This window comes from Pleurodeles waltl, chromosome 5, assembly GCF_031143425.1.
Source record: "Pleurodeles waltl isolate 20211129_DDA chromosome 5, aPleWal1.hap1.20221129, whole genome shotgun sequence".
In the NCBI taxonomy this organism is placed as follows: Eukaryota; Metazoa; Chordata; class Amphibia; order Caudata; family Salamandridae; genus Pleurodeles; species Pleurodeles waltl.
The window spans coordinates 1,847,828,770-1,847,849,615 of record NC_090444.1 but is presented as its reverse complement, the minus strand read 5'-3'; the positions used below and the strand labels follow the sequence as shown (position 1 = coordinate 1,847,849,615).

Sequence of the window (20,846 nt, the reverse complement as noted above, 5' to 3'; positions counted from 1 at the left end):
CATCCCTGTGGTTTTGAACATCTCGGATGTGGCTGGTGAATGAGGTGGGTCAGGTTCTCTAATGAAGAAGGCATCCAAGTTATTGAGGTTGCTGCAGAGTGGGGAGTCATGCACATGAAGTGTAGCATGTTTGAATGCCATTAAAGGCTACTAGGGCCAGGAGGCAGCACCTCACGGTCCCGGCATCAGGCTGGCTGCTGGGGCATGATATCAGCTGGGCAGGCCAAGGATTTGTGCCCTGCAATGTTTCTTGTGATGGGAACTTGGGCTTGGAACTGATTGCTGGGTCCAAGATGAAACCTTTTGCTTTCAAAGTAAATCCCACTGAAGCAACAAGGATCCCTTTCCTGGCTTCATACAGGCAGCAGATAACATAGTTACTCAGAATTATGGAAGTTTCTTGCCCTTTCCACCCTTGCAGCAGTGAGTAGTAGGCTTTCTGTAGTGGAATAGGGTGCTCAAACCTATAAAGTGAAGGGGGATGAAATGACTCAGGGAAAAACACTTGTTAAGTCTTCATTTAATTGTGTCTGCTTTGTTGTCTGATTTTTGTGTGTGTTGACCTGCCCCTAATGAGGATGCACTACTTATACTGTAAGGCTAACATTTTAAATAAAGTGTGAACAACTGGTGGCATTGCTGCGCATTTAGTGCATCCTACAGATTGTACTAGAAGCTGGATCATCATTTGTGAGGGACAAGCGATACAGAGCTTCTGTTACACAGACTTTCATCCTCCCCCCTTGCGAGTTGGATACTGAGTCAACCACGACTGGCCTGAAGCTGCTGTTGGACCGCCTCCTCTTGGGTAGGCAGCTGTGCAGGAAATGAGGAGGATCCAGCCGCGTCCCAGACCCCCCAGTTATTACAGATCCAGATCTGGGACCAGGGCCGGTCCCAGTGACATATGCTCCATTGGTCCTGATGTAATTTGCTGACACTGGGACACATTCAGTAGCGCCCACACTTTGGACCTGATATATTTCTTGCCCGTAAGGATGCTCCGTTGCAACGGTGATGGAGTATCCTTACCGCCAAGAATGTGGTCCTCCTGCGGAATTTAGATGCGGGAGGAACTTTGGTTTAATCACAGCAGAGACTTCAAGGAGGTGCCGGTGCATTGTGACAGGCAGTGGTACATCAGTATAAAGCCAGCAGTGTGTGGCGTATTCATAAGGGTTGAAACAAATATTGAGTCTTGCCTCACAATATTATTACTGCTGTTCATATGACTGTAATCGTTATGTGGTAGAACATTCAGCATTTGTTCCAGTCTCACCACATCTAGCATCACAGTCCTTAGATTAGGACACATCTCTATAAGCATGTACTCACTCCTTGTCCTTGGTTGCAGGCTACGGTAACTTATACCCCAGCACGGTGCCGGGGCTTCTGTGTATTTTACTGTTATGCTAATATTATAATTCTTATTATTATGTGGTAGAGCATCCATTACTTGTCCCAGTCTCACCACATCTAGCATTGCATAGTTTAAGATTCATGATACATCCCTATAAGCATGTACTCTTCCATGCCCTTGGTGTCAGGGTATGGTAACTTGTACCCCAGCACAGTGCCGGGGCGTCTGTGTATTTTACTGTTAAACTAATATTCTAATTGTTATTATTATGTGGCAGAGCATCCATTACTTGTCCCAGTCTCAGCACATCTATCATTGCATAGTTTTAGACTCAGGACACATCTCTATAAGCACGTGCTCATTCCTTGCCCTTGGTTACAGGCTACGGTAACTTGTACCCCAGCACGGTGGCGGGGCAGGTCTTTTGCGTGTTTTACGCCTTGCTCGGGGTGCCACTGAACCTGGCCTTCCTGAACCAACTGGGAAAAGGACTCAACCTCCACCTCATTGCCCTTGAGAGATGTGTGCAGCGGCCGGGCCACCCCGGGGTAAGTTGGTCCTTAAACTGCCTCCTCTGTGCTTGGAATAAAACGGGTCCCTTTTTGTCATGCCTGGAAGAGAGTAAGGAAGTAATCTCCTCCCTTTTCCTTTCGATATACTTCAATCGACTTCATCTTTCTCTACCTCTCTCTCCTGACCTTGCTTCTACCTACATCACTTTCTGTGTTTACATTCATATCCCTAACTCTTAAACACCTCTCTCGACCTCAACGCGCTCTACCCCCCCCCCCCCCCTCACCCTGTACCTCATTGCTCTTTTTCCATCTGACCTCCCTGCTTCTTTCCTCCATCTGCTTATTTCTTGCCTCTGCTGGACCACTTGTATTCCTTCTTTGGATTTACTTTCCATATTTGCTAAATCAGATTTTACGTCCTCAATACTGAATAGAATGCGACAAAAGCACTGCAGAGCTATCTGATTTCACAATTCTTTTTCTTCAATATTATGTTGCATTAACAACAAGCTTCTAACCAAATCAAGCATGAACAGAGAGACAGTTCAGCAGAGTAGCTGATGGTACAGTTATGAGGTTGGGGCTAGAAGTGCTGTTTGAGTGAAGAAGAAATATCCTTCTTGAAAGTGTCATCCATCATCACCATCAGGTTGTGGGTGGTGTATTCATGTAGAGTGTGCATCAGTCTTACTGCTTAATTTGTGCCTGTGTTTGCTGGTGCTCAGCACCGGCACTTATTTCTATTTCTCAACACCAGCACTTATTTCCCACAAGCCTCCACATGGGTGAGGGCAGTGGATGCTGGCAGGAGGGACTGGAAAGCTGACTTTATCCACTATTACTAGGGGCCCAGTATCTCAGTGGCGTAACGAAACTGGAGCCCCCCCCCCCCCGCAAAGAACACAGACTCACCCAGGTGCTCTCAGGCCAGGGTGCTGCACTGAGGAGGCCCCCTGGGGCTTGGGGCTTCCCCACACCGCATGAGGTGTGGGGGTCTCTGTTGCACCTCTACAGTATAGAAACTGTCTGCCCAGCACTGTTGTAAACGTGCATTGACCCTGAACCCCTGCATATCGCCTGTCCACCCCATTGAGACCTCAGAACCCTGCTTGGTGTACCTGAAGGAAAGCCATCAGGGTAGCCAGGGGTTGAAGGACTGTAAACCTACAAGCCGCCGTGTACCTGACTGCGAGCTAAGCAAAATTCTGTGCTGCACCACAGGAGTGCTCCTAACACTTCACTGCAACAATACCCTGGTACTCACAATTTAGCAACACTATCCTACAGAACCAGGGCAGATTTATCAATATTTGACACAGCGCAATGCAGAAAGAAACTTGCTGCGTTGCGTCACGTGGAGGCGGCAGGAATGTGCCACACAGGGATATGGTGCATTCCCACTCTCCCACTGCACGGGCACACTAGTGGCTGCCAAGCGCCAACGCAGGCCCCCTTGTACCATGGCCAGGATTGATTCTGTGCAGGGAGGGACACTTTCCTGCACAAAAACAATTCTCTAAGGCTTTTTCCTCTTTCTACGTGTGCTGAGGACTGCAGCACGCTAGAAAAGTGGAAAAAAAGTTGAAGAAATTAACTTATTTCTCCTTTTTATGCCTCCCCTGGGAAAGTGTAGCATTTTGACGCATTCCCAAGTTTACCAGGGTTAGTAAATCTGGAAATACGCTAAAAACCGTGGGTGAAGAGATGAAAACAACCGCGATCTTCGCATAGAATGCCTTCCTAGGGAGTAGTAAAGCGAGGCAGCGACTTGCGCTGGCTTGCATTGCTCCAGATTTATAATGCCACTGAGAACCATGCATGATGGCTCTGCGTGGCATCGCAAATCTCACTCAATGCCTTGCGTTGCCCTTGGGTCACCTTGCATGACACAAGGGTAGCACAAGCCCTTGATAAATCTGGACCCTGATGCCAGTGTTTATGTGTTGCTGTGTCTGGTGATTAAAGTACTTCCCCTTACTTGTCAAGCACTGGTGGGGCCTCAGTTTGTAAAGGACTATTCCTACAGAGTTCTCAATTTGTATCTCCTTCAGTAAGCCTTGGCTTGCCCTTCCAACTACATTGAAGGCCAAGTTCTAAAGGTCTTACTTGGTGCTCAATTTCGGGTTCCAGTACTACAGAGGCTCCAGGAAACAGCAGCAGAAAGCCTCAGTTGACAAGATTGATCCAATGTAACCCCCGTCTGCCCTGTGTCACCCTAAACCAGTTGCCACAGTAATCAAATGGTAAAAGATGGAAGGAAACTGACTGCACTCAAAGCAATATTTTGTAATATGCTTCTTGGCCCATGCCAGGTTACCAGGAAGTCCACTTGGGATACATCAAATACAATCTACATGCAACCCATTCACCTGGTCACAGTTCTCATGGATGTCTGCAGTGCGCCAGGTAGGGTGACTGCCTCCCTCCAGGTCAGTACAGACAGTTTCTCAGCCTGGGTCCTAAAAATCATGGTTTTCTGGTGTGTTAATCTAGTTAGGTGAGTTGAAACAAAGCAAGACTACAAAACCCAGAATGTACTAGATTATCACACCAAAGTCAAGGAGTGCAACAGTCTCTGTAATGTCAAGGAGGGAGGTGGACACCCTAGATTGATGCTTTTGTGGACCATCGTAGGACCTGTGTGATGTTCATGAGATAGACAGCAGATTTCTGAACCCATCAAGGTGCAGTGATGCATGCCACTGACTCCATGTCCTCTCGCTTTCTCTGCTGTGCAGAAGGTGGTGAAGACGGTGACGGTGACATTGTTCCTGACGACGGGGACCCTCCTCTTCCTCGTCTTTCCTCCGATGATCTTCAGCTACATCGAGGGCTGGAGTTACGGAGAAGGGTTCTACTTCGCTTTCATCACCCTCAGCACCATTGGATTTGGGGACTTTGTGCTAGGTAAGGAGCGGCACGTGTGTCTCTTCTCTATGATTGTATGAACGGCTTGCAGAATCTTCACACCGAAAACCTCCAGGCTCTTTACAAACCACTGTCTGGAACACGACTGACTATTTGTTCAGTGAGCACACGACTCGCTGAGCTATCCTGTGGCATGTAGATGCACTTGTTTGTGAAGTGAGAAGTACTGAGCCAGTGCAGGGGAAGTGTAGCCGCCTATACAACACACCAGGGAAGGGGTACAGACAGTGTTTAATTTGTGCCAGTGTTTGCCAGTGCTTGAAACCAGCACTTAATTCTGAACACTGGCACTTTTTTATGACTGCCCACCACATGGTGGCGCTGTCTGCCTATTTTAAGCAAAACACATTAGTTTACTAGTAGCAGTGCATTTACAGGCCATTAGTACTGGCATTTTGTAGTACTGTCAAGGGCAGCTGGTGGTGGAACCTGCAGTTGCATTGTTAGCAATACCTTGGGTCCTATCTCTTATGTTTTTACACCACCCACACCACACACACACACACATTTACACACTCTCTTACTCACATAACCACACTCTCGCATGCAACTACACACACAACATACATTGAAAAGCATCTTTTACTTAGCTGCCAGGGAGGGCTATATTCCAGCTAATTTGAACTTCCATTCTTATTACAATAAAAGTAAATAATACAACATTATTCACTCTTACTGTAATAAAATATTTTCAAAAACAAGGAGAGTGGAGCCCAAACCGAGGTCCATATGGACGAGATGCCTATCTGTTCCTGCCTCCATTCTGCCACCTCTGAGGCCAGGGGTTGCAAAGGCAGTGCCAGGGGTCGCCAGCCGCAAGGCAGGGATTGCAGCTGCAACACCTGGCGACCGCTAAATGACGTCCATGTGGGTACAGGCCTCTGATTTTGTGAGGTTGGAGTGATTACAATTGCTTCATCGGTTTGTGTGCATCTCTTGGCAGCAGAACTTCTCATATTTATTGTAGATGAGAGTTGTGGTGCCCACATCGTGCCTTCTCATCATGTCAAGCTCTCTGCTCTTTTAAGTGGTTATCGTCCCAACCCACGGCTGAACTGGCCTTTGAGCTGCCCACCTATGACTACAGGGGCATGAGGGGATCTCTGCAAGAGAGGCACAAACAGCCTGGGGAATCCACATTCAGCCAAGGATGACCTGGTAGGAATCAGCTATATAGCTGCAAAATAGTCTGCAACTCTCCAATGTCAGCTACACCTCACCCACATGCTCCATGGCTAGTGCTTAATTTGTAAATAAAAACGTGACGGTGCCCAAAACACACGGCTGCTGCATGTAAATGTGCGAGCGCGGAATACTGAGACAGCGTAATGCTAAAGCCATCTCGGGACCTGTAATCCATATACAGCTACTCCCTGCCCCTCCAGCTCACTCTTGCAGCTTTCTGCTTCCTCCCATTGTTACGCTTTTCCATATTTCTATTCCTCCTTCTTTCCCATATGTCTCTTTTGCTTGCAGTAAATGCCGGACGCAGAAAAATAAGCGCCGGCCCCCAAAAATAAATACGGGTGCCCGCACCAGAAACCACCGGCTCAAATTAAGCACTGTTCATGGCTGCCCAGATCATATCCACCAAGGGGACCAGGTGTCTCGGATTTCCCCAGACACTTCTAGTTTTTTAAGACCTGTCCAGACACATTACAATAAGTTAAGAGATGTGTCGGTTTTTACATAGGGCGGGCAATGCACACTCACATTTCCACAGACCCTCTCTTGAGGAATCGCACAAGGGACAGAAGGCAGTTATTATTAAAGATGGAGAGGTGAAACAGCATAGTTGGCGACCTTAATGAAAAATTTCCTAGCTATTGTGAAGGAAACTTTCAATTCTATTAAGGACACGGAGGCGAGGATTATGCAGTCCTTTCTTCACTTTATTGATAACAGCAAGTTCAAAGTTCAAACACATTAAACTACAACTCCCATGATGCCCACAAAAAACCATGACAACGAGTAACCAATCCCAAGTCCATCACAATGTAAATAGAAAGAACTGGCGGGTGCAGTCCTTCCTCTTCTTCACTGAAGAAAGTTAAGGAACTAGCGACTTCAATCTCCTTTAGAATCACCTCCTACAAGACAAGGAAGAGATTAGACATAGCAAGAGACCAAACTCCAAAAGTAAAACTCCAAAGAGAGCGAACAAGTAGCAAGTAAAATACATACATAAGTATATATAACTCAGAAATATAGCCATAACAAAGCATAAGAAATGCGTCCAATATTCAATCAACACCAAGAAAAATACCATACACCTGCCAAGAGGACTCCTATATCACCAAGCCGGCAGCTCAATCCCGGGTGGGTAATACTAAAATAGTATATGGGTGGGATAATCCTCGCCTCCGTGTCCTTAATAGAATTGAAAGTTTCCTTCACGATAGCTAGGACATTTTTCATTCTATAGAAGGACCGGAGGCAAGGATTATGCAGGTTCAAAGCTTACTTACCACCAATGAGGCGGCCTCATGGAGTGGTTTAAAATAAAACTTCTTGAAAACCGATTCCGAAGACCAATCAGCCGAATTCATAATATCCTCCAATCGCCCACCGACCAAAATGGCCTTGGAAGCCATGACCCCTCTAGTAGAGTGAGCCCCAAAACGTCCAATGTCAATGCCAGATTCTGACATAATCCAACAAACCCACCTAGCAATGGTAGGAGAAGACACTGCCTTAAACGGTTTCTTGACAGCAATCAAAAGCTGGCTCTCCCCGGGAGGTCTAACCTCCTCCTTGACCGCTTCATAGGTCTGAAGGCATCTCACCACGCATAACCTAGGATGAGAATCAAAACTGGAGTAAGATACAAACCTGGTACCTGTTTTAGTCCGTCGGGAAACAGTGAAAGTAACCCCGTTTGGGGTGAAGACCCTTGCGGACACATCCAAAGCCCGCACATCGGAAACACGCTTGCAAGAGACCAGGTACAAGAGCATCGCCAATTTTGCGGAAAGCTGTTTCCTGGATAAAAAACAATTATCCGGCCAAGCAGATAAAAAATTAAGAACTTGGTTCACGTCCCATAACCCCGAATAACGAGGTCCGGGAGGACGAGACAAATGAACCCCCTTCAAGAGTTTACTCACCCAGGGGTGCTCCCCCACTGGAACATCACTGATAGTACCATGTCCCGCCGAAATCGCAGAACGAAAAGAATTAATAGTACAATAGGACAGACCAGAAGAAAAAAGTTGAGCCAAAAAATTTACTATAAATTCAATGAGGGCCCCCACGGGATCCACCGCCCTCTCCATACACCAACTGGCCCATCTGTTCCAAGCCGATCTATATCGCTTGATGGTACCTGGGGCCCATGCCTGTCTAATAAGGGCTGTAGCTTCCCGTGAAAGGCAGACGTTTTCCCAACGTCCCCTGAAATCCTCCATGCCATGAGATCGAGATGACCCTGAAGCACCAGAGGATGATGGCGACCCTGTGGGTCCTGGAGGACTCCCGGAACACAGGGGAGTCTGATAGGAGCCATCCAACACAACTCCAGAAGAGTGGGGAACCACGGCTGAACCTTCCAGATCGGAGATATCAGTATCAGGGACGCTCGCTGGCGACGCACCTGAGCCACCACTCTGGGGATCAACAGGAACGGAGGGAACGCATAGCACTGATCGTTCGACCAATCCTGTAAGAAGGCATCCACTGCTCTTGCCCCCGGATCGGGTTTCCAACTGAAGTAAGTCGGAAGTTGAGCATTCCATTGGGATGCAAACAAATCCACCGCACAAGGACCCCAACGGTCCATCAGGGACCGAAATATCTCCGGATCCAGACGCCAATTGCTGGAATCCTTGAGGTACCGGGAATTCCTATCCGCCACCTGATTTTGAGTTCCCGGAAGATATTCCGCTGTGACCGAAATCTGCCTCTGAAGACAATAATTCCAGAAATCCTTCGCCAAGTCCACTAAAACCTTGGAGCGAGTGCCCCCAGTCTGTTGATATACTGAACAGCTGATATATAGTCCATCCGAAGAAGGACACAACAGGAAACCCTGTCTCGTGTCAAAGAGCGGATCGCAAACGACCTCGCCAGAAGCACCAAGCAGTTGATGTGGAGGTTCAACTCCTCCGAGGTCCACTGACCTCCCATGGAAATCTGACTACATCTGGCTCCTCAGCCCAACCTGCTGGCATCCGACTCGATCACCAGGTCGGGGAGCGAGCCGAAAATGGCCTTGCCATTCCATGCTTCCATGTGATCCCACCACCACTGTATTTCTAGACAAGCCTCCGAAGAGAGATCTACCAGGGCTGAATAAGAATGCCCTTTCCGGAGATGAGAAGCCTTCAGCCGCTGCGTGGCCCTGTAATGAAGAGGACCCGGGAATATAGCCTGGATCGATGACGACAGGAGTCCCACAATCCTGGCAATCTGCCGGAGGGAGGTCCTGTCCCTGCGGAGCACCCTCTTTCTTTGTCTTGGAGATCTTGTGCCCCGGAAGATGCAGCGTTGCTGACGTCATGTCCACCACAAACCCCAGAAACGTTGTGGATTGAGACGGGCACAGAGATGACTTCTCTGAATTGATCACGAAGCCCAGGTCTTGTAGTAATGCAATAGTCATGTTCGTGTAAGACAGTAGTTGTGCTTTGGACTGGTCCATCAGAAGGATGTCGTCCAAGTAAATAAACAGTCTTGCGCCCTGAGTCCGCAAGAACTCGACCACCGGTCTCAGCAGTTTCGTGAAGCACCAAGGTGCTGACGAAACACCGAAGGGAAGACACGTGAACTCGTAGACCTGACTCCGCCATTGAAACTACAGAAACCTGCGGTGAGGGTGGTAAATGGGGACCGTAAGATACGCGTCCTTGATATCCAAACGTATCAACCAATCCCCTTGACACAAAAGGTCCCTGAGAAGATGGATACCCTCCATCTTGAAATGACGATAAACCATCCATTCGTTGAACGCCCTGAGATTTATCACTGGGCGAAACCCTTTGTCTTTCTTCTCAACCAGAAAAATGTTGCTCAGAAACCCCCTCGGATGGAGAGAGGTCTGAACAATGGCTCCCTTGCCCAGAAGAAGGTGGACTTCCGCATCGATCAGCAGTGAATCCTGTACACTGAATCAAATGGGAGGAGGACGAACCGGTTGAACAGGTGTCCCATAGAACTCTATGCGAAAACCTGCAACCGTCTGTAGAACCCAAGGGTTGGACGTAAGCCGGGCCCAATTGTTTGTGAAGAGCGCAATCCTGCCTCCCAGCTCTAGAGGGGAAGAAAGAGGGGTGCTCACCTGTACTTCCTCATTGGGAACTGGAATTTCCCCGTTGGAAACGTGAGGAGCGTCCCCGGCCGGAACCCCTGTTGGGGAAGAATGTCCCCTGATGGCCATCACTCCAGTCGTTGTTGCCTTGGGTCCTGGAGGGGCCTGACTGCTGAGAGTGGCCAGAGGAGCGACCCCTTCCTCTTCCGGCCCGCCAAAAACCTTCCCGGGAAAAATCTTGCGCTTCGAGGATTGCGCCTTCTTCAAAGCGGAGAAGGTAGAGACGAATTGCCCAAGCTCCTTCACAAAGGGGTCCCCGAAGAGATTGCCCTGGGCTATCGCGCCAGCCTCCGATGTTGCCAGCTCCCCCAACTTAGGATCAAGTTTTATCAGGAGAGAGCGGCGTCTCTCCGTGGAAATGACACAATTGGCGTTGCCTAATAGACAAACTGCCCTTTGCGCCCATCCGGCTACTAGATCTGCCTTCAAGGGCTCCCCCGTAGTCTTGGCCGCATCCGCCAACTCAATAATCTTCGTTAGGGGGCCCAACACATCCAAGACTTTGTCTTGGCATGATCGCCAAGAACAAGCTATCCCCTTTTTGGGATCGCGCATGTACTTCGAAAAGAAAGTACATAATTTTGGGTCCAACACAGGTGTCGCAGCCACCTTGTCCCCCAGCGTCGGCCGAGGACATTCCGCTCGAAAGTGGGCCCGGACCCCTTGCTCCAAGGGGTGTCGGATAGTTTTAGCCACATAGGCCGCCACTTTAGAACTGGGGACCCGTTCAGAGGACCGAGGATGATAAATGTCCTCAGGGTCAAACATATCTGAAGCCCAACCTTCTTCCTCCACACTAGAGGTCGCAGATGGGCACCAAGGCCTCCCCACAATGCGACCCTCATCCGATGAGCCCTCTTCATCGGAGTCACTCCCCCTGAATGGGGTGATCCCACGAAGAGATCTAGTGCCAGAGCAGCAGCGCTGCCATGCTCTCCAGGTGGGCCATCCTCCCGGCAGGGTACAGTGTCTAGCGTTCGTGCACTCTTTGCAAAGGCCTCCCGTAACCGGGCGAAACCCTCCAGGTGCCCCGTGTCACGCTTCCTAGAGGAAGAAGAAACTTTAGATGTACTGGCCCGAGGGTCCGAATCCCCCAAAACACTCGCTGAGTGGGACACCTTCTGCATGAGCCTGTCCACCCTATGCTGCAGGGGCGCTAAGGCTTTCGCCACCGCCTGCGACATGAGTTTGTCCATCCCCTCATGAAGGTTACTCTGAGGTGGCCAAACCTCCTCCGACCCCAAAGATGGGGCGTAAGCGTGATCCAAAAAAGAATCCACTGAGGGGGAAGAAGAATTCATCGCACTCAACGAACCCAACTCAGCGCAAAAAAATACGGGCAGGACCCAGAGGAACCAGCAGCAAATCACCACTTACCCCACCAAGGGGCATCAATAAGAGGGGTGAGAGCACAATAAAAAACACCCAACCTCAATACAATGGGTAGCCCCCTTGCCATGCTCCAAGAAAAAACTTGTGACAGCACCAAGTAAAAAATGCGTGCGTAAAAAACCAGAATAGTGAGGTCCCCAAAAGGGAAATCTGAATGCAGGCTGGCCTGCTCTTACCGCTATGCGGTGTCGGCAAGGGTTGGGGGCCAAAGCGGCCCAGAAAGCGATCGGGAAATCAGCGCGCGAAACGCTGCCTTCCCTAGATCAGGAGCGCGATGAACGCCCCTGGTGGCAAAAGCCTACTGATGACAAACTGGGAATGCGAGGAATGCAGCTACCTAGTACCCGGCGCGCACACAACCAAGCGCTGAAAGCAAACAAGCCTCAACTAGCAAATCTGTCAGCAAAACGCTAAGCACAAAGGCAATCCCCGATCCCCCGAAACGAGAAGGAGCGAGGACTTAACTGACGGGCAGCAGTGAAGAAAGAGGAAGGACTGCGCCCGCCAGTCATTTATATATACATCGTTATGGACTTGGGACTGGTTACTCGTTGTCATGGTTTTTTGTGGGCATCATGAGAGTTGTAGTTTAATGTGTTTGAACTTTGAACTTGCTGTTATTAATAAAGTGAAATAAGGACTGGGTGTGCGAGTGTCTGTATGAGGTTCTGAGTGGGTGTGTGAGTAGTTAGGGTGTCTGCGTGGGTGTATGAGTGGCTGTATAGGTCTGTGAGTGGGTGTGTGGGTGTGTGAGTGTCTGTATGAGGTTCTGAGTGGGTGTGCGAGTAGTTAGGGTGTCTGAGTGTGTGCGTGACTGGGTGTGCGAGTGTCTGTATGGGGTTCTGAGTGGGTGTGCGAGTAGTTAGGGTGTCTGAGTGGGTGTATGAGTGGCTGTATGGGTCTGTGAGTGGGTGTGTGGGTGTGTGAGTGTCTGTATGAGGTTCTGAGTGGGTGTGCGAGTAGTTAGGGTGTCTGAGTGTGTGTGTGACTGGGTGTGCGAGTGTCTGTATGGGGTTCTGAGTGGGTGTGCGAGTAGTTAGGGTGTCTGAGTGGGTGTATGAGTGGCTGTATGGGTCTGTGAGTGGGTGTGCGAGTGTCTGTATGAGGTTCTGAAAGGGTATGCGAGAAGTTAGGGTGTCTAAGTGGGTGTGTGAGTAGTTAGGTTGTGTGAGTGGCTATGGGTCTGTGAGTGGGTGTGTGAGTGTGTGAGTGTCTGTATGAGGGTCTGAGTGGGTGTGTGAATACTTAGGGTGTCTGAGTGGGTGTATGAGTGGCTGTATGGGTCTGTGAGTGGGTGTGTGAGTGTCTGTATGAGGTTCTGAGTGGGTGTGCGAGTAGTTAGGGTGTCTGAGTGGGTGTATGAGTGTCTGTAAGGGGGTTCTGAGTGGGTGTGTGAGTAGTTAGGGTGTCTGAGTGGGTGTATGAGTGGTATTATGGGTCTGTGAGTGGGTGTGTGGGTGTGCGAGTGTCTGTATGAGGTTCTGAGTGGGTGTGCGAGTAGTTAGGGTGTCTGAGTGGGTGTATGAGGGGCTGTATGGGTCTGTGAGTGGGTGTGCGAATGTCTGTATGGGGTTCTGAGTGGGTCTGTGAGTAGTTAGGGTGTCTGAGTAGGTGTATGAGTGGCTGTATGGGTCTGTGAGTGGGTGTGTGTGTGTGCGAGTGTCTGTATGGGGTTCTGAGTGGGTGTGCGAGTAGTTAGGGTGTCTGAGTGGGTGTATGAGTGGCTGTATGGGTCTGTGAGTGGGTGTGTGAGTGTCTGTATGAGGTTCTGAGTGGGTGTGCGAGTAGTTAGGGTGTCTGAGTGGGTGTATGAGTGGCTGTATGGGTCTGTGAGTGGGTGTGCGAGTGTCTGGGGTTGTGAGTGGGTGTGCGAGTAGTTAGGGTGTCTGAGTGGGTGTATGAGTGGCTGTATGGGTCTGTGAGTGGGTGTGCGAGTGTCTGGGGTTGTGAGTGGGTGTGCGAGTAGTTAGGGTGTCTGAGTGGGTGTATGAGTGGCTGTATGGGTCTGTGAGTGGGTGTGCGAGTGTCTGGGGCTGTGAGTGGGTGTGCGAGTAGTTGGGGTGTCTGAGTGGGTGTGTGAGTGGGTTTGTGATAAGCACTGGGCTAAAGCTCTGCCTGCAGCTGGATTGTATGTGCAGCTTGACAATCGCTGGTCTAACCCCTAGTAGACGGGTCAGCAGGTAAGGGCACTTGCTGCAGAGATCTGTGCACTCCTGCAGTTTATTGGCTCCAGCCCTAGTAACAGAGCTGGACGAGTTAATATAAAACTCCCTGCACAACCCTAGGTATGTCCTGCAAGTCACAGGCTTCTGTCACAGCAAGATGGCTCAGCGGGTGAATGCACAGCTGCCGCCAGTGTTCTGTAGACTGACCATCACAGAGAAAACCCCTTCAAGGTGCCTCAGTGGGAAAGTCACCAGCTGTAGATATCAGCGGCTATCCCAAGTCCCATACTCTAATGGCAGTAAGTTAGCTCAGTGGGTTAGCGCACATTAAGCGTGAATCTCTGCATAACCTGCAGGACACAGCTTCAGTTATCTGGGGAGGTGACTCAGCCTTTCATCCTTTCGAGGTTCATAACAGGAGTATCATTCATCTGAAAAATAATACAGATAATCGCACATACATTACATACAGTATCTCAACGGAGGTCTGCATGGGCTCATGTTTTATTATGATGGATGTAAGTGTGTTCATTTGATTTAAAATTGTGATTTTTCCAGCGTGGGAGAAAGTATAATAAAAAAACATATTCTTGTGTTTCTTTTCTACTCTGCAATCCCTGACTCTTTCATCGCTTCTTAATATAGAAAACAGATCTTGCTGAAAGAGGACAGGTTTTCACTTCCTGTTTTTTGGAGAATTTGAGATTTGAATCCCATGCCTGGGGGAGCTTAGAAGGGGAAGAGCAGGTTTCTTTTACAGGCAATGGGAGGGGTTCACAAAATGATGGATAAACTTGTGTAAAAAACACAGGGGCATACTCACAAGCCCCTTGCGCCTCCTTGCGCCACATTATTGTATTTGTTTTTACGGTAATGTGGCGTTAATAAGGCATTTTTGTCGCGCCATATGTACAAAGTGCACAATGAAAGCACTGTGCCACTTTATAAGTCTGTGCGCTACATTATGCCTGTGCCAGGTGTAATGTATGCAAGGGGAGCGTTCCTCCGTTAGGAGGCCCATAAAAATGGGGCAGTGAATTCTCCAAGATTTAACTGCGCCATTTTCAGCCTAATTTTTAATGCCTGCGTTAGGCAGGCGTTAAAGTGATGCTCCCTTTGTATTCAATGGGCCTCCCTTGAATTTGGTGGATTAGTGCCATAATTGTTGGCGCTAATCCCCCAAAGCCCCACAATAGCATCAACATTTTAGACGGTATTGACCTAATGTGCGCCGTGGTGCACCGTATTGTAAATACAGCGCACACATGGGCCCATATTTATACTTTTTGACGCAAATCAGCGTGAGCACAGATTTGCGTCAAAAAGTTTACCGCCGGCTAACACCATTCCAACGTGCCAGCCGAGTGCCTTATATATGGAATGACGTTAGCCGGCGCTGCGGCCTGGTTAGTGTCAAAATAAATGACCGTAACCGGTCAGCGGAGGCGAAGGGAAGACTGGGGTTTGTGCGCCAAAAAATGGTGCAAGTCAGGTTAGAGTAAAAAATATTGGCTCTAACCTGACAACCCCCATGGAAATGACTCCTGTCTTAGCAAAGACAGGAGTCATGCCCCCCTGCCCAATGGCCATGCCCAGGGGATTTATGTCCCCTGGGCATGGCAATTGGGTACAGTGGCATGTAGGGGGTCCCAAGTTAGGCGCCCCATGCCACTTTATAAAAAAATATATATATACACTACTTACCTGCACTTACCTGCACTCACCATGGATGAGTCCCCATATCCATGGGTGTCCTCCAGGGGTGAGCGAGGGTGGCAGGGTGTGTCCCTGGGTGCAGGGAAGGGCACCTGTGAACTGCTTCCATGGTCTCCCACCATGGAAATGAGCCCACAGGTCCCTTAACCCCTGCCCTGATCCAGGCGTTAAAAAAAAAGGCGCAAATCCAGCGGGCCGCCTTGTTTTAAGACCCGCCTCCTCCTGTGCGACATTTTGACACCGGAGGATAAAATAAATAAGGCGCACATGCCTTAGAGTCATTTTTTGCATGGGAACGCCTACCTTGCATGTCATTAGCGTAAGGTAGGTTTCCACGTACAAAAAGTGACTCAAACTCCATAACTTTGGCGCTAGACAGGTCTAGCGCCAAAGTATAAGTATGGAGTTAGGTTTGCGCCAAATTTGCACCAAAATAAATGACGCAAATCCGGCGCAAACAGAGTATAAATATGGGCAATGGTGTCTGTTGTGTTCACACCAATAGAGGGAGGGAGCATTAGTCTCCCCTGGGTTTTGGAATAAGAATGGTAGGCCGGTGACGTTTAACCGGACTTAATAAAAAGGTCGGGGAAGGCTTTCCTCTGGACCAATGACGCAGTACCTGTCTAAGCGTGATCATTTCAGTTATTGATGTGTGCAACTTGCGCCGTAGGTGTTTGATGCAACAAATTGGCGACAAGAGTGCGGTCCTCCCTCACACGTGTGTCCCACATGCAATGCTCATTCTACGTGTGGCCCCATACCTCCCGTCCCGGGTCGTCGACAGCAGGTTGTGTCACAGGAAGTCAGCGCCTCTTCCTGAATGGGGCCGCCTGCACCACTTTCGAGCGGCGGTATGGACTTATGCTGTATTGTGTCCCTGCTCACGTGCAAGGTGCTCTGAGGTGGCACCTGCGGTGCTTTTATGCATGTGCACACAACACTTTGGCATTCTCTTACGTTGCCAGGACAACGGAGCTGCCTCGCTACAGAAATCATGAAGAACGTCTCATTCCAGCACCGGTAAGCGGCTGATGTGGGTGCAAGTGGGCCTCCCTTACAAGAGTCATGTGGAGAGGGCCAGTAATTGGACAGGCCTAAGCAGAAAAACAAAAACATAAAAAATAAAGAAATAAAAACCAGCAAACAGGACAGAACCAAGCACCATCAAACAAAACTTCGCTGTACAGTGCACATTACAAAAAAAAAAAAGGGAGAAAATACGGAAACGACAATAAGTGATTTTTTTTTGTCTCTCACCTGTGTGTTCTTCTACAGCTCATCACATGGAAGATACACTTTGACATGTCAACATCACGCATGACACAGGCGCTCAGCAAACGTGTCCTGTTAGTCAGTGGTCAACATTTTGCAGCTAGTCAGAGCCATGTCCTCATTTCCTGCTCTGGAGCCATTCATCGTGGAGGGACACTTCTGCACAAGCCGCTCGTTGGAAAGAATGGGTGGGTCGGTTGGAAACCCATGTTGTGGCGGTGGAGATGGACAATGAGAGGCACCGCCCCATGCTCTTACACCTAGGGGGTGAGAATATTCATAAATTGGGCAAGTCTGTGGTAGAAGAAGGCCCACCTTTCACTTACCAGTCACTGAAAAAGGCTCTGACGGCTCATTTCGAACCTTTAGCGAATCCAGACTATGAGTGGTTTTTATTAGGGCAAGCCAGACAACTCTCAGATGAATCTGTTGACACGTTCTATGCCAGGTTAAAAGAACTAGCACGCACCTGCAAAGAACTGTCGAAAGTACGCGCAGCCCATATGAAGCTGCGTTGCAGACTCAGGTTAAGGTAGAACCAGTAAATGCAGTCACTGCGGCAGTCATGGACAAAAAGAAAAAACGGCCAAGGGTTGTCACCAGCTCACGAACATGCTTCCTCTGTGGCGGCCCAATCCCTCATCAAGGTTCGTGCCCTGCTCAAGGCAAGAAATGCTCAAACTATAACAAAATGAATCATTTTGCCAAGGTATGCCGTTCATCTGCTCATCAGAAATCACAGAAACCCAAAACAATTAATTTAGTGCCGCAACCCGTGACCATGGGGCAAGACGATGATCTATATGATAATGAGGAGAAAGGAGGAACTGTTCATGTTGTGCATGCCCTGCAGCCTGGAGGGTACCGTCGGAGAGAATGGCCACAATGCACTGTCAGTGCAGGTCAGAGGATTCCTGCTTTGATTGATACCAGTGCATCCATTAACATTTTGGCGCAGTCAGTACTAAAAATTCTTCCTATACTACCCCAACTGCGACCTACATTGACTCAGGTGTATGTGTTTGGACGGTCTCAACCTTTGCCACTGGCATGAGTCTTCACCACCGATCTATCTTACGAGGAGAGCTCAGTGCGCAACAGGATATTTGTGACCAAGGCTGGGTCCGATATGTTACAGAGCTGCAGAACGGCTGAGCAACTTAACCTCATCTCGTTTGCTTTCAGCGTACACCTTGGAACAGTTGAGAGTCTTTTAGCTGAATTTGGGCAGCTTTTTGAAGGAATTGGTTGTCTGAAAGATCGCATGATATACTTGCATATTGACAAGTCCATACAGCCAGTGGCTTTATAATATCAGCGAGTGGCATTCAATCTGCGGCCAAAGGTGGAAGCAGAACTCAGGAAGCTTGAGCAAGCCGACATAATTGAGAAGGTGGAAGGTCCTACACCCTGGGTATCACCGATTGTGATTGCTCAGAAACCCAAACAGCCCGGTGAGGTGACGATGTGTGTCGACATGCACTTACCAAATGTTGCCATCAAGCGGGAACGCCATTTGACACCTACTGTAGATGACATTGTTACGGAGGTTGCTGTATCACAGTGGTTTTTCGAAAATGGATCTGCGTGCTGGATACCACCAGCTACTGTTGGATCCTGACTCCCAAGTCATAACAACTTTTTCCACCCATGTTGGTCTCAGAAGGTATAAGCGTTTGAGTTTTGGGATCTCAAGTGCCGCTGAGGTTTTTCAGGACGTTATTCGTGGGGTGCTCGCTGGTCTGCCAGGAGTTATCAGTGTCAGTGATGACATCCTAGTGCACGCTCCCACCATAGAATCACATCTTCATCATCTCAGAGTGACGTTCAAGCGATTTCAAGAAAGTGGTCTTACACTTCACAGAGACAAGTGCGCTTTCTTACAGACTGAGGTGGCGTTTTTTGGATACCGTTTCTCTGGGGAGGGGGTCATGCATTATCCTGCCAAAGTAAAAGACATTCAGTCAGCGTCAGCCCCCACCAATGTAACTGGTGTTCGCAGCTATTTGGGCATGATAAATTACCGTGGGTGGTTTATCAAGAATTTCACAGCTGTAACGGCCCCCCTCAGAGACCTGATAAAGTCCAATGCTGTACGGAAATGAGGGTCTAAACAAGAGGCATCCTTCCAGGCCACCAAATCAGCTTTATCAGAGCACACCACGTTAGTGTATTTTGATCCCAACAAAGAGTCAGAGCTATCAGTTGATGCCAGCCCCACTGGTTTGGGGGCAGTGTTGGCGCAGAGGCAACTGGATGGAGAGTGGGCTCCTGTGGCGTATGCCAGCCGTGCTTTGACAGAGACTGAGCAACGCTATTCTAAAATTGAAAAGGAGGCCATTGCAGTGCATTGGGGTTGCCGCCATTTTCACGTCTATTTGTATGGCCAGCCATTCACGGTACACACAGACCACAAGCCCTTAATACCGCTGTTTAATGGATCCTCCTCCAAACCTCCACCACAAATCAAGAAGTGAATCCTACAGCTGCAGGATTATCGCTTCCAGGTGGTCTACAGACCTGGTTCTCTCAATCCTGCCGATTATCTGTCACGACATGCTCCTCCTCCTCCTACTCCTCGAGAGATTGCTGATGCTGATGAAGTGGAGGAGTATGTGAGGTTGGTGGTAGAAAGATCACAACCATTGCCTATCTCAACTGATGAAATCAAAATAACCACGGATGGCGATGAGTGTCTGCAGCTGGTGATGTCGGCGGTGATTTCTGGCAAGTGGCATAACATTCTTCAACATGTGACTCGAAGGACTGTGGAGGCCCAGATGATGTTGTCCTTCTTACATAAAATCAGACATGAGCGGGCTGTGTCTACTGAAGGATGTTTACTGAAAGGTCCGAGGCTTGTGATTCCCGCTTCCTTGCAGAGTCAGGTAGTGGAGTCGGCACACTCCTCACACCAAGGGTTGGTTAAGACTAAGTCAAGGTTAAGGAGCAAGTTGAGGTTCCTGGTACTAGATGACCAAGTGGAAAGAACAGTGCGTCAATGCTCAATGTGTCAAGCGGTTGGTCCAGCCGAAACTCCCGCGCCGATAATCACAGAGACAATTCACCCTATTCATTGGTTCCGAGCCAGTGCAGATTTTGGGAGTTTGCCAGATGGTCATCATAGATTTGTAGTTATTGAGGATTTCTCCAAGTACCCACAAGTTGAAGTTTTGGAGTCTATTACTGCTTTTTAGACCATTCCTCGTTTAGAAAAAATCATGGTCATGCATGGGAATGTGGACTGTGCCATATATGCTTTCTTACGTGAGTACCGGCCCCCTCCTCATGCCATGTAGGAGGCTGGACTGGCTTGTAGTGAGTACCAAGGGGTACTTACACCTTGCACCAGGCCCAGGTATCCCTTATTAGTGTATAGGGTGTCTAGCAGCTCAGGCTGATAGATAATGGTAGCTTAGCAGAGCAGCTTAGGCTGAACTAGGAGACGAGTGAAGCTCCTACAGTACCACTAGTGTCATATGCACAATATCATAAGAAAACACAATACACAGATATACTAAAAATAAAGGTACTTTATTTTTATGACAATATGCCAAAGTATCTCAGTGAGTACCCTCAGTATGAGGATAGCAAATATACACAAGATATATGTACACAATACCAAAAATATGCAGTAGAGTATTAGAAAACAGTGCAAACAATGTATAGTTACAATAGGATGCAATGGGGGCACATAGGGATAGGGGCAACACAAACCATATACTCCAAAAGTGGAATGCGAACCACGAATGGACCCCAAACCTATGTGACCTTGTAGAGGGTCGCTGGGACTGTAAGAAAACAGTGAGGGTTAGAAAAATAGCCCACCCCAAGACCCTGAAAAGTGAGTGCAAAGTGCACTAAAGTTCCCCAAAGAGCACAGAAGTCGTGATAGGGGAATTCTGCAGGAAAGACCAAAACCAGCAATGCAACAACGATGGATTTCCAGACGAGAGTACCTGTGGAACAAGGGGACCAAGTCCAAAAGTCACGATCAAGTCGAGAGTGGCAGATGCCCAGGAAATGCCAGCTGTGGGTGCAAAGAAGCTGCTACTGGGCAGTAGAAGCTAAGGATTCTGCAAGAACGACAAGGGCTAGAAACTTCCCCTTTAGAGGAGGGATGTCCCACGCCGTGGAGAGTCGTGCAGAAGTGTTTTCCCGCAGAAAGACCGCAAACAAGCCTTGCTAGC

The 20,846-nt window shown here is 48.8% G+C and overlaps 1 protein-coding gene across 1 annotated transcript in view; it reads left to right on the top strand.

The window, feature by feature from the left end:
• KCNK16 (potassium two pore domain channel subfamily K member 16) overlaps positions 1-20,846 on the top strand; it is a 78,831-nt gene that overhangs the window by 43,155 nt on the left and 14,830 nt on the right. Inside the window, exons 3-4 of the mRNA XM_069236655.1 lie at positions 1,742-1,908; positions 4,617-4,782. Of these exons, the coding sequence (XP_069092756.1) occupies positions 1,742-1,908; positions 4,617-4,782 (333 nt within the window). The remainder of the gene's footprint in view (positions 1-1,741; positions 1,909-4,616; positions 4,783-20,846) is intronic.